Source organism: Merops nubicus, unplaced genomic scaffold, assembly GCF_000691845.1.
Source record: "Merops nubicus isolate BGI_N331 unplaced genomic scaffold, ASM69184v1 scaffold6278, whole genome shotgun sequence".
Taxonomy (NCBI): domain Eukaryota; kingdom Metazoa; phylum Chordata; class Aves; order Coraciiformes; family Meropidae; genus Merops; species Merops nubicus.
Genome location: NW_008626261.1, coordinates 3,529 through 18,344, shown reverse-complemented (window position 1 = coordinate 18,344; position 14,816 = coordinate 3,529). Strand labels below are relative to the sequence as shown.

Sequence of the window (14,816 nt, the reverse complement as noted above, 5' to 3'; positions counted from 1 at the left end):
TAGAATAACAAAAAATATTTTACTAAATAAGATTTACAGATTTTCCAGATAAGCCATACAAAATGGTCACAAGCTTCTTCTTGGAGGGATTTTTTTTTCTACACTCAACAGCAGAATCACAATATTATTAGTGAAGGTGACGGATGTTTAATGTTCCCGGGTTTTGTTCAAACAACGAAGCTTGTCCATCTACAGTGTCTAAGTTAGACTGGGCTAGAGGGTATATTCTAAAGTATAACTCGTTAGCTGCTTTTACCAATGCAATTAGCATCACCATAAAAAGGGAGGAGGAGCCCACAAAATTAAAACGAAAAGCCCCGCAGCTAACCCTGCCTACCTTCATTCACAGTGCTTATACTTAAACCATGGGAAAAATGATTCAAAGCAGAGATGTGCTGCTGCTTTCAAACAACTTCACACAACAATCCGGATGATACTTCTAGCCTCTGCTCATGCGGTACAACAGTGAATTAGGACAAGACACAGATTTGCTAATGTGCATTTAATCACCAAGGGACTGAAGATGCCTGGGCTTTTATTCTGTAATGTTTCTAAGACTGTGTCCATTAAATGCAAACAAAAAAGGAAGAGGTCTTGGCAGAAGGGATGCACACTCCATTTTCAAAGCGCATTTAAATATTATTCATGGCATATAGCCTAGTCCATGCTCTCGCTGTAAAGAAAAAGAAACACATTGAAGAAATGATTACTTTTATAAAGCCCGAAAAAGACATTTTAAAAGACCTGAGTACACAAAATGCATCAGTTCTGAAATTTTAAGTGAGTTTTGAACTCTAGCAGCTATCAACTTTTATCTGTTAGAGAAAAGGCCTGACTGCAGTGAATCCAAAAGTGAGGAGGCATAATGCAGTAATTCCTTTGAAGGAATTCTATTACATTCCATTACAAATTCCATTACAGCCTGCAACAGAAGCAGATATGGAAGAGATATACTCTCTGAAACCAGATAATCTGTTCCTTAAGCTTTAGAGAAAAAGTAGTGGTGTACTTTTATTTTACTATAACTCCAAATTAGACATGCTTGCAACTTAGGACCGTAAAAACTCAAGATAAAACAGACCAAAGGAGCTTTTCTTGTAGCAAGCCTCACAGACTTGAAAACAGACCACTGCAGACACCTTCAGGGTACTCAGACTATGACCATATGCAGTAATTGCTTCTGCAAGTTGCAGACAGAACAAGAGGTCAGGATTTACATACACCAACCAATTACTAATCAGGTACTTCCTAAAACTAGGAAAAAAGCATACGATACGTCACCTGTTTCTATGGCTTGGGCTTCATTGGTCTTCCATTGCTCCGCTACATCATTTGCTAATGGATCATCTGGATTAGGAGCACTTAACAAAGCCTGGATTGAGAGCAGAACTGTGCGGATCTGCAAAGCTGGGGACCATTTATCTGAAGAGACATTTACATCAGAATGAGCACTATATTCGCCATCACCTACAGAAACACCAAGTTTACCTCTCCCACATAAAAGAATAAGCAAGGTACTATTGAAGCAAATGAAATCTCTTAGGGTCAATTTCCAAGTTTCTATACCTCTTAAGATCAAAAGAGAAAACACAAGGTAGCACTTACCTTTCAAAATATCTAAACATATTCTTCCCAGCTTGTCTACATTGGGATGGTAAATTTTGGTCATGAAACGTACTTTAGGAGCTGCCATGGGATATTCTTCGGGGAGAAATAGTTCAAGTTTAAATGTCCCACCCTCAAAGGGGGAATCCTGTGGGCCTGCAATGACCACATGAAAGTAACGTGCATTGCTTTCATCCGGCTCTGCTTTTATGCCAGGGACCGGCTCCGCAAGCAAACGCTGCGTCTCCTGGAAGAAGAAGGAGGAGAAGAGGCAATGTAGCAGATACAACCCATCTGAAATAAACGCAGTCTACACAAACTATTTTAAAACCAGTAAGTGTTCATTATGAGCTCTTTGCCCACCTCCACAGAAATATCATTAGACAAATACCTTGAAGTCAAACACCATCTGCAGAAAGAAGAGGAGGATGTGACAGACTGGTACACATCTCCTTTTGGGTCCCTCAACCGCTGTAATAGCACATCCTTCTATAGCACAAGGTAATGGATAACAATTAAGCGGTCCTCAAATTCCTTAACTTTTGAGTAAACTACTGCCAAGCTGTTATTTTTTTTCCCCAATGTACTTAAAAGCACTTCAAAGAATGTCACAATGAATAAGCATTTCACATTTTACCTTCAACAGAAGCCCCATAAGTGAAAAGGCAAAGGGGTTAATCACTCACAGGAAGTGTTTGCAGTTTACTCCAACAAGAGCCGACTGGTTTATTATGATGAACATTTGTACTGGAATCAGATCCAGCTTCAAAGAATTTAAAGTACTATTCTGCTTCAACACAACAGATATTTTTAAGGATGTTTTGTGTATTTACACATACATACGTACACATAAATAGCTTTGGTGTGAGCACTTCCAGCCTACCTGTAACTATGCTTAAAGTCATCCTAACAAAGTGTAGGAGACAAGCAAGTTGTTCTGTAAACATCAAAATTAGGAAATCCTGCTTTCCCCTGGGGATTTCTATTCTTAGTTGATCAATTATTCCATGTAGAGCACCAGCCCCACCTCAGGCATCACACTGTGACCACAGCTAAGAGCTGCCCACGTTGTGACCATCCATCCTGGTAACACACCGAGCATACAGACCAACCAAGCCCAGCTCATCTTTCTCTCCCCTGCTGCCAGCCATCACAAGTCTCACAGGCACCATTCTACTCCTTCTTATATTAAAAAATAAAAAAAACCAAAACCAACCAACAATACACACCAAGCCCAAAACAGGCAAAAGAACATCAGGCCAGGACAAGAAGTTCTACAGAAGCTTCATTTCCTCGGGTAATTTTAGCCCCCTTTCCTTCCTTTCGTCTAGTTTGTTTTTACTACCTACAGTTCATTTTTTCACCACCTTTCTACACTGGTTTTCACAAAGCAAATATTAATTTTTTACTCTTTCTACTGATTAAAAATGGTAACTTACAGTTGTAGTATTAATGTGTTAGTCTAGTTTTATAGCACATTTATTCTGTGTCTCTACAACATCATCAGTAAAAGCACAAAAGAGATTACCTCTACTTGGTTTAATACATTCTTCAAACATAACTGGACTGTTACAATACTGACCTTTTGTAGAAATAAATTCACACAGCATGTAAGTGAGATGGCTGTTAAATAACACCTCACTTCAGCAAAAAATTATCAAATATGTAATATAAAGAAGTCACAGTAATTAATGCTGAGATCCAGTTAGTCATCTTGAAATTGTCACAGTCCTATAAACCATAACACTAAAGTTATTACTAGCTACATACACAAACATAAAAACAAGCGTATTTGGTCTAATTCCTTGTTGTGACTACGTATTGCCTACTTATCTGGCTACTGGCTTTAGCTGCCAGTGCCACTGCAAGGCTACGCAAGCTTCTCAGAGGTGTCTACACTCACTTCTGCAAATATATTTTAAATTGTACACAGAAATTTGCAACATACTCAGAATTTGTATTCTGCTGGCTATTTACTCGTACAGTAATTCGGTAGAAAAGCAGCTGTAATAAATACTTAAAGCTTTAGTTCACTGGTAGAGAAGTCAGTAAGAAACTATTGATTACACCTTTAAATGCATAGAACATTCTCTGTTTCTTTCAGCAAGTTTTCAGGACAAGTGCTGCTGCAGGTAAATGGGACAATTTGGATTTCCACCTGTGAAGGACCAGATACTTATTTACAGTTTGACAGTTTGGGGAAGAAAGCATCTTATGCCAAACAAAAACTAATACACCCTGAAATTAAAGAAGAACCAAAACCCCAATTTTTAAACACTTTCACAGCTGCTACCACTTGGATTTTGCCAGATACACACTAGTAGGCAAATCCTGGATATGTTTCTTATAGGTATGCTGAAATGGCCAAAAAAAAAAAACAAAAAAAAAAAACAAAAAAGCCAGTCTTACCTTTAAATATTAAGGGTAATACATTTTAATAGCCGGGCTGATCTCAGCAGCCCATAGCCCCCACACTACCTCCATCGTTATACCAGTATGCTGACTGCAGCCACACAGGGCAGCCAATCCTGGCTTAAAGTAACCCAGACTCAGCAGTTCTGTCGCAGCAGTATCAGCACTTCTACCTGTCGGCCTAACTGCGGGAGCAAGGCCTGGCTGCGAGCTGCACATCCCACCACTGAAAAACATTTGTCAATGAACAATGAGAGCGCCCATGGATGAGAAAAACGCTGCTTCTAGCTGAGGTGCCACGGTGCCACTGCTGGTACGTCATCGCGTCCAGACAGCCCTTCATGCCTCTACCTTACATGGATGTGGCTACCTTGCTATGAAACACCACAGAAAAGGGGAGGGCAAAGAAAGACATCTATGCTGCATCCAGCTACACCGGTGCCGAGGCTACTCGGAGCACGTCCTGGGCCCCTGTGGAACACTGATACCAGATGCAAAACGCTTTACGCAGGCACGCCCTGCCTCCTGCGCCGTGCGCAGGGCCCCACCGCTGCAGCGCAACTGAAGCTTGTTCAGCCAGAGGTGAGGAGGAACACGGCTGGGGGCCACCCAGGGCAGAGCCATTGCATAGCTATAGTTTTCAGTTCTTGGGGAAGTCAGGAGGGGCGTCAGTAAAACTGACACCTTGGACCTCCAGAGGGCAGACTCTGGCCTGTTCATCAGGAGACTAATTGACAAAGTCCCTTGGGAGGCAGCCTGAAGGGTAAAGGAGTCCAGGAAGGCTGGACATCCTTCAAGAAGTAAGTCTTAAATGTGCAGAAGCACTTTATCCCAATCTGCTGAAAGATGAGCCGTTTCCACAAGAGGCCTCACTGAACAGCAAGCTTTGGCTGGAACTCAGGAACAAAAGGAGAGTTTATGATCTTTCCATCATTTACCACCAGCTCTGGCTAACTGGGGAGGTCCCAGTGGAATGGAGGGTAGCAACTGTGATACAAGAAAGGCCGAAAGGAGTATCCAGGGAACTACAGACCTGTCAGTCTGACATCAGTGCCAGGGAAGGTCATGGAACAGACCATCTTGAGTGCCATTATGCACCATATATAACACATCAAGGTGATCAGGCCCTGTCAGCATGGGTTTATGCATGGCAGGCCCTGCTTGACAAACCTGATCTTCTGTGACAATATGACCTGTCTGGTAGGTGAGGGAAAGGCTGTGGATATTGTCTACCTGGATTTCCATAATGCCTCTGACACTGCTTCTCACAGCATTCTCATGGGGAAAAAAAACCCACACCGCTTATGGCTTGGATGGGCACACTCTCTGCTGGGCCAAACGCTGGCTGGATGGCTAGGCCCGGAGAGTGGTGGTGAATGGAGCTGAATCCAGCTGACAACCAGTCACAAGCTGGGGTCCTCAGGGCTCAGTATTTGGACCACTTCTGTTTAACAGCTTCAGCAATGACTTTGATGAGGAGACAGAGTGCATCCTCAGTGAGTTTGCAGACGACACCAACTTTGGTGGGAGTGTTGATCTGCTTGAGGGTACGGAGGCTCTGCAGAGAGACTTGGACAGACCGGATCAAGGGGCCATGGTCAATTGTATGAGCTTCAACAAGACCAAGCGTCAGGTCCTGCACTTGGGCCACAACAACCCCATGCAACACTACAGGCTTGGGGAAGAGTGGCTGGAAAGCTGCTCGAAAGAAAGGGACATGGGGGTACTGATCGACAAGCAGCTGAATATGAGCCAGCAGTGTGTCTGGGTGGCCAAAAAGGCCAATGGCATCCTGGCTTGTATTAGAAATAGTGTGGCCAACAGGACAAGGAGGGGCTGAGGGGAGACCACCTTGTTGTCTACAGCTTCCTGAAAAGGTGTTGTAAAGAGGAAAGTGCTGGTGTCTTCTCACAAGTAACTAGTGATAGAACAAGAGGGAACAGCCTCAAGCTGCTCCAAGGGAGGTTTAGATTGGACATTAGGAAGACCTTTTTCACTGAAAGGACAGTGAGGCACTGGAACATGCTGCCCAGGGAGGTGATTGAGTCACCATCCTTGTATGTGTTTAAAAGCCATATAGCTGTGGTGCTTGGGAATATGGCTTAGAGGTGGACTTTGCAGAATAGGATCAATGGTTGGACTCAATCTGAAAGGTCTTTTCCAGCCAAAGTTATTCTACAATTCTACTTGAAAGAAATCTGTGAGGGAATTTGTTGACACTTATCTTTCATACCTGCCAGGCTCTGATGCAGCCTTCATGCTGAGAGAGCAAGCACCAGGCTAAACTTCTCTGACCCACATAAAATGATAGGTCGTGACTGCTGTGGACACACATCAGTACCATTTTATGTAAAGGCTGGATTTTTACAGAAGCACTGGTACACAAAAGGCATCTTTTTATAACTGTGTAACAGACAAACTTGTTAGACTATGAAAAACACAAGAAAAATTCCCTTTATTAAAAGAATGTGAAATATTTGTACTTAAATACATCAACAGCACCTGCTAAACTGACAGTAAATAATGCTTCTGCCCTTCAATTAGGAATACATTTATAATAGTTTCTTCGGTAAGTACTGGGGGAAACCACAGAAACGGAACAGAAAGGGAAAAATTACTCAGAAAGTTAAATTTTAAAGTCTAAGCATATAAAACACTTATTAAAGTCTATGCATATAAAATGCTTAAACATACAAGTAGATCCAGTCCTAAGGTGGTATCAAGGACTTGACTTCCACGCCTTACAGTAAGGTGGCCAGTGGAAGACATGCTGATAGTAAAATCAAGTTGATTTGCCCTAAGACTTGGAGAAAATAGTAATTTTTAAGATAAACAGTTGTCAGTATACAGGGCACCCCATCAGGAAACTAAACTGTGTAAAGATTTTAAGTGTACATTACCAAAATAAAACAAAAGCCCGCCCTGTAAATCACCCATGACAGAGTCATGAGATGGGGACTCAACCTACAAACAAGAAAGTGTTTAACTACATGTTGATTTTATTCTGTAATTTTATATTACCTTCCCCAGAGGATGATAACCCCACAAAAAAGTCTCTCAAACAGAACTCTCTTCTAATTAAACTTTTAACTTCCCACCCTTAACTAATGGAAAGCTTATGCAATATGTAACTTTCCAGTACTGTTAAGCAAAATCTTTCGAGCAGTCTTCAGCCAAGGAAATGAGTTTTCTGCTGTTACTTCCCTCTCTCTCCCCAGAACCTCCTCTGAATTCCTTGTCCAATTTAAATTCTTCTGTACACTTTGTAAACTGTCAATGGCCAAGACAGAAACCAAGCTCAGTGCTACTGAAGAGAAAGATGTGAAGAGAAAGATGTGAAGAACTCTTCACATGATGCTACATGCTGTTTATGCAGTTCGTTCCAACCAAGTCTACTACTCTTGTGTGGCCAAAAAATTGCCAATGAGGATAGAAAGAGCTGATAGAAAAACATATAAATGTTTTTATAACAAAGCATTTAATTTAGTCTTCATGGAAATACAAATTTCCATCTAGTATGTGTTCTAGAACAGCACTTGATAGTGTTTCTTACTAGGTCTCCTCTAGTATACTGAAGTAATTTTCACAGAAGATATTTCAGAACATATTTTGAGCGCTAAAGCACTCAATGAAGTAACCCGTGCTGCTGTAGTCAGTTATTTCTATTTGTCATACTCTGCAATGATTTTAGATTGAAATCTCTTCTCACTCCTGCTTTTACTCCACTTTTTCCAATTCCACATTAATGTCATAATTCCCACTCACCGAAGAAAATTAATAAACCCAAAATGAATACACACACCAGTCGGTACTTTAACAAAAAAAAAAAAAAAAAAAAAAAAAAAAAAAAAAAAACACCTGTCATTCACAACTGGTTATGCACCCCACAATTTTATCTTTATTTCTCATTAAGTGGTTAAAATCCACAAAAGTATTGAAGGTGTTTTGACAAGCAAAAGCAAACCTTTTCTTATTAATCCACGTGGCCTGAAGTAGAGTGACAGATGATACGGATGGGACAGATGGTGTAGTTGACATTCTACATAACTATTTTATGAAGACATTACATTGAAAGCTAATTGTGCTCAAGAGGGGAGAAACCCTCAAACTATTTTTATGGTAACCTGTGAGGACAAGGTGCCTCAGGAAGAGAGAGGGTGCTGTGATCTCTAGAAGAGGCCAACAGAGCAGGAAGTAGGGATGAGTTTTTTTTCAGGTTGCCAAGACTGAGAGGAGCGACACACACAGGACTGATTTGGAGGGGGGAGAGGGGTTAGGGGGCATGTATATTTAATTCTTTGAGCTTTGATTATTCTGCTTTCAGTGGAGGTAAAAACTCATCCACTCCTGGTTCATATACGCAGAACAAGACAGACCATTCTTTAAGGAAGTGAATCAACCCAGAAGATCCTTCCATATACAGACAGGCACAGAACTCAACTGACAGAACACAGGGAGGTACGAACAAGCCTACAAAGGGAGAATCCATTAGAAATATACTACTCTTATAATCACCTCCAGTCATGCAGAGGTGTTTATGAAAGCCTCAAGCTGTCAAGGTCCCAGTCAAAATAAAAAATAAACCAAACAGATTGCTGTATGCTGCATTTTTGGAAAACAAAAAAAAACTACTTCAGAAGTCTCACTTGCTATCAACACACTAAGGCAAAATCAAACAGGGGCATACTGGCAAATAACAAAAATCAGGAAACTAATACATGCAAATATTTGCAATAACCCCACCCCAAACATTAGTTCTTACCCAGCAAAGCCACTGCAGCTGAACTGAACTCTCTAAAGTTTCACCTCTCTGACAGAGATCGTTCCAGTAGTGAAGAAAAACTGTTCCATGAGATTAGCCAATTTTTTAATCCTTCTTCATTGCTTTTTAGAAAGGAGTATTATATCATTTGCTTGGAAAAATAATTGCAATTCCATCCCCTGTACTATAGCAATAGTTAATCACCACATATTTCCCACTGCATGCATCCAGGGATGTGCCTAAAAAAGTTAAGAATAAATCAATATCTAGCACCTACAAAACATGGGAACTTCAAGGCTACTGTATGAAGACCACTAGAATTTAAGAAAGATTTTGCTTGCAAAGTCAGCACAAATCAGCTCAAGGAAGAAATCCAAGCTCCATGTCTTCCACCAAATTTACTTAGTAATTCATCTGTCTGCATGTTTAATTTCCTGACATCCTAGTAATCCCAGTGTATATCAGTAATACTGAATAAGTAAAAAATACTGCATATTATTCCACAAGTTAAATACAGTAGTGTTTAGTGAAATATTACAATTGAAGGAATACACTTTTTGACAGAATCTAACACAGTCTTCTGCTCTACACAGCCCGTTAGTACCAGCTGTGAAGTCACCTGGTGAAATTCATCAAATCCATTAGAACAAAGGGAGCTTAGATAAATCCCACCACCTTACAATTTATGAACACTTCAAGCTGATAAATGACTGGCCACTGGGAAAACGATGGGAAAAAAAAACAAACAAACAAACAACACAACACCAAAACTGTGCTGCCTTTCCACTTCAGCCTATTATGCACCTTCACTTTTGCCTGTATAGCTGTCTCTCAACCTCATGGTGAAACAGTATGTACCCAATCTGGAAAAATAAAAAAGAGAGGAGTCCCTGATGGAGTTCACCACATGTCCACGCAAACAGCTGTGTTAACAAAAAGGAGGGTGCAAACATGCTGTCAGAAGGATGGGAGATCAGACTGCTCCTCTGGCTGAAAGGGCCAGTTTGAAGAGTTGAGGCTGCAGTATGAATCACAGCAACATACCAGCCTAACAGTACTGTGTGGTAACCAACCTGAAAAGGAAACACAGAGCTACCTCCTCATTCCAAAGGAAGAAAAGCTTAACTACCAATAGGGCTAATTTCAGTCTCAGATGGTAAACTGCTAAATTAAAGTTTTGTCTATAAAAGTCTGAAACACTAAAGACTGGATCTTCTTACTTGTGATAAACCTTTTACAGTGTTGACACTACACTGAAGCATCCTTACGACTAGAGGCTTTATTAGTACTCTAAAATAACAGAAATAACATCTTTAAGATTTTCAGCAGTCAACATATTTAAAATGGGACAATACCACAGGTCTGTGCAAAGTCTCAGAGGAATTACCTTGCATTTTCAGCAGCACATTTACCAGCTCAATTCTCTATGCAGTGGTCAAGTAATTTACCTTCAGCATCACCTACCAAGATGGGGGTTATACTCCTACACCCCAGAATCCCTTTTAGAGAGGATGTGGTAGACTGTTTCAGACTCTACAGCTGATATTACAAATTAACGTTTTTCAAAAAGAGATGACAAGACTTAAAATGAAAGCCACTAGCTGCATTTTCTGCTATAGCTGAAATTATAACCCTTAGAACCTGAAGGGTACCACACATACCAATTTATGTGGGAGAACATGTGATGAGGAAAAAGAGGTATCTTTTGGTTTAACTGGTTGCTTGTTAGTCTTTTCAATATTTGCTTTCTACAGAAAATATTTGCTGCCAAGATCTCCAGGAAGATTCTAAAGCAGATGAAAAGTCGCTACCAAGAGCAAAAAAAGAAATTAAAAAAAAAAAAAAAATTACACTCATGTACTACTCCCAATGACTAAAAATTAGTGCAAATCCTTACTCTCATTCTTCATTGGCTTTATCTGTTGAAATTACAATTGAATCAAATTGCTTTTCTACGTGCCACTTCATCCTGGTTCTCAGCCCCTCTTGATCAACTTCACTCACATCTGTAAACTCCCTGAACTTCACTCACTCCACATTTTCCTTTCCTCACAAAACGCAAGGGTTTGCCCAAGTGGGAAGCCCTAACTTCTCAGCAGCAGCACCCATTTCTACAGTCACCATCCCACACATCCCTATCATCAGCCCAAGAGTTTGTGAAGTTGAGTGACAAATGAGATCACAGAACTGACTTGGCTTAAGAAATAACCTTTGCTGCAGAGTTCTGAGTTAAATTAGTCCCTTGGTCCAAGTCTACCGCAGCAACACAGAAACTTTTGTGCTAGCACGGCCCAAACTACATCTGTTTATACAGTAAGGCTGCTCAATAGGAAGGGCAGGCTAATCACCTTTAGAATTTGAAGAATAAATTTGTTACCTAAGCAGATGTTATATTGTCAGAGAAATTTTTGAACGTTTAGGTTAAAGTTGCATCATTGTAAAAACTACATTGGAAGAAGTACTCTGAAAATTATGTCTGCCTTTTAGAAAAAAAAAAAAAAAAATTAGAGCCCATTAAGCCCTAAAGCAAAGATCAAACATCATAAATAGAAGGCTGTACTTGTGGTTTCCAGTAGCTGGCCTCTGCAAGAATTCCTCTCTTCCTTGCCATATAAACCCCCAACATCAGCATACCACACACCTCCACTGCCTGGACTCATTACTGAGCTTCCACTGTCCTGCAAGTTCCCAGACTCCATCACCAGCCCCAACTGTATCTATTCCATCTCCCCAAAAAAGGCAAGAAAACGTTCAGAGTGTCAACAAGTCAAAGGCATCAGCTCTAAGAAAGAGAGACTAGAACAGTGGTACTTTTCTAGATTTAGATCCTGTTGGCTAGTACTCAATCTACGGATAGCTGTCCAGCAACTTGAAACTCCAGCTCTGCTAAGCAAGTGCTATGAACCCCTCGGTCGCTGACCATCTTCTCTCATGCACTTCCGATTCCCCAGTTCCCATCACCACACAAACAACTCTTAACCACTACAAAGTCATTTACAGTGCAATGAAGGCAAACGGACTCCAGGTAACAGCACCAGCCAAGAAAAAAAAAATCCAGATCTACCCACTTCTTGGCAGAAGACCTTGTTGCCAAACAACAATAACATGCAGAGGAGCGTTTTTAAGGTTTGCAACATTCTCCCCCGAGAATGACCTTATTCTCATTTTCTGCAGACTACAGCATTTCGGAACTATTAAGTTTTGATCCTATACGAAGTCCTGCAGGGGATCTCAACCTCTCCTTCAACACAAGCCTCCTTTAAATGTCTTTTGTGGCCACACACCACCAAGACTTAATTCAGCACCAAACTGCATCAATTATTTCCCTTTTCTTATAAGGGTCCTCAAATTTGCAGAGAAGGGGAACTGCAGTTTCAGAGCACCACCTCTGGCTATCTCTATGAGCATGTCTTCCTCCATGGGCCAACCCAAAAGTTCCCAGGCTGGATGTTCCCCAGCCCTGCTTTAATAGAATCATAGAATCCTTTAGGTTGGAAGAGACCTTTAAGATCATCAAGTCCAACCACTGAGCCACTAGGGCTCTAAAGTCCTCTGCTAAAGCAGATCAGAATCTGTCAGGGTTGGAAGGGACCACAAGGATCACCCAGTTCCAACCCCTCTGCCATGAGCAGGGACACCTCCCACTAGATCAGGCTGTCTAGAGCCTCATCCAGCCTGGCCTTAAAGACCCCCAGGGATGGGGCCTCAACCACCTCCCTGGGAAAGCCATTCCAGGGTCTCACCACTCTCATGGTGAAGAACTTCTTCCTCACATCCAGCCTGAATCTGCCCACTTCCAGCTTTGCCCCATTCCCCCTAGTCCTGTCATTACCCGATAGCCTTCACAGACTCCCTGTGATGACATCAGAGCCCCCCCAGGGGTCCACAGACCAGAGGTTGAGAACCACTCTCCTAGAGGATTATCTAAGCACTAGCAGAGATCAAACTTCTCATGGTGCATCTCCAGCCATAGTGAGGCGAGGGGTAACAATTCACTAATCTAAGAGGGTAACCCACCCCTGTGGATATACTGATGGGGCACATTGCATTAGAGTCTTGCATTAATATACAGTCAACTATCAAAGTATGGATACAGGAAACAAGCCATACAGAGCTTCTGTCCAAATGTGGTCTTTATTAGGGTTCTAGGGCAAAGTTTTGGTAGCAGGGGGCTACAGAAGTGGTTTCTGTGAGAAGCTGCTAGAAGCTCTCCCTATATCCAAGAGGGCCAACGCCAGCCAGCTCCAAGATGGACCCACGGCTGGCCAAGGCCAAGCCAGTCAATGACAGTGGCAGCACCTCAGCGATAGCATATTTAAGAAGCAGTAAAAAACCTACACAACACCAGCAGCAGTCAGAAGAGAAAGTGAGAATGTGTAAGAGAAACAACCCTGCAACTCTTCAAGGTCACTGAAGAAGAAGAGGTGGTACTTCACACACCAGAGCCTGAAGATTCCCCTGCAGGTTGTGGTGAAGACGACAATGAGGCAGGCTGTCCCCCTGCAACTTGTGAAGGTTAATAGTGGGACAGATAGCCACCTGCAGCCCATGGAGGACCCCATGCTGGAGCAGGTGGATGCATCGGGGGAGGCTGTCACCCCGTGGAGAGCCCGTGCTGGAGTACGCTCCTGGCAGGACCTGTAGACCCACTGAGAGAAAAGCCCATGCTGGAGCAGGCTTGCTGACAGGACTTATGACCCCATGGAGGGCTCATGCTGGAGCAGTTCATGAATAACTACAGCTCATGAGAAGGACTCACGTTGGAGAAATAAATGAATGAATGCCTGCCATGGGAAGGACCCCACACTGGAGCAGAGGAAGAGTGTAAGGAGTCCTCCCCATGAGAAGGAAGGAGTGGCAGATACATTTGATGACCTGACAACAACCCCCATTCACCATCCCCCTGCACCTCTCAGGCGAAGGAGGTAGAGAATTTGAGAGTAAAGTTGAGCCCAGGAAAAACAGAGGGGTGAGGGGAAGGTGTTTTAAGATTTAGTTTTTATTTTCTCACTATCCTACTCTGATTTTGATTGGTAATAAATTAAACTAATTTCTCACCATTGCATCTGTTTTGCCTGTGACAGTGACTGCGGAGTGACCTCTCCCTGTCCTTATCTGGATCCAGGAGCCTTTTGTTATACTCCCTCTCTCCAACCCAGCTGAGGAGGGGACTGCTACAGCAGCTTCAATGGAAACCTGGCATGCAGTCAGGGTCAACCCACCACACTACCTATGCCAAAATTGGCCACTGTTTCTTACTATTAATCCATCAGTCACATTTAACTATGAAAATGTGGGTTGGTTTTGTACTATTACACAAAACAAATTTTGAAGATACACTGAAAGCTGTGAAAACATAACAAATACCATTTAAAATACCTGTGTGCAAAGCAATAAAAAGCCATTAGCATCAGTGCTTAAAAAGCTTGGTGTACTATAGATTTGTAGCTCAAAGTTGCTCAAGTATTACACAAGAAGGTGGTCCAAACAATCCAACTAGAGGCAAAAAAAAAAAAAAAAAAAAAAGCTTATTTGCTGAGTTTTCCTCAGTTTTTACTCTCGAGTGTCTACTGAAAGCTTCTTTAAGGAAAGACCAAGGAAAGTTATCAATGTCATCTTTAAGATCTTTTATTAAGACTCCATGTTCTTCCTTTTAAAACCGATACGTTGGTCTAACTTAAAAGTTTTCTTATCACCCACATCTCCTTCTCAGCCTCCCTCCCATACCTTTCACAAAAGATCTGTCCTGCCAAACATCAGGCTTCCGACACCTGCCTATAACACCATTTCCACCACCACACCCTGCCTACGCTATACTATCACCCGGAAAGAAGACTGAATGAGGGTTGCAAGTAGTGCATGTATTATACAGGGTGGTGAGACACTGGAACGGGTTGCCCGGGGAAATCGTGGATGCTCTGTCCCTGAATGTGTTTAAGGCCAGGTCAGACGGGGCTTTGAGCAACCTGCTCTAGTGGAAGGTGTCCCTTCCTGTGGCAGGGTGGTTGGAACTAGATGATCACTAAGGTCCCGTCCA

General features: G+C 42.1%; 1 protein-coding gene across 1 annotated transcript; it reads right to left on the bottom strand.

Moving 5' to 3' along the window:
- LOC103778354 (ubiquitin-conjugating enzyme E2 N) lies at positions 1 to 1,899 on the bottom strand (the record flags this gene model as incomplete). Its single annotated transcript, XM_008945937.1, has 3 exons — positions 1 to 673; positions 1,282 to 1,422; positions 1,606 to 1,899. Coding segments are annotated over 3 exons (476 nt in total), but the record flags the coding sequence as incomplete, so codon positions are not given.
- Positions 1,900 to 14,816: the final 12,917 nt, after the last annotated feature.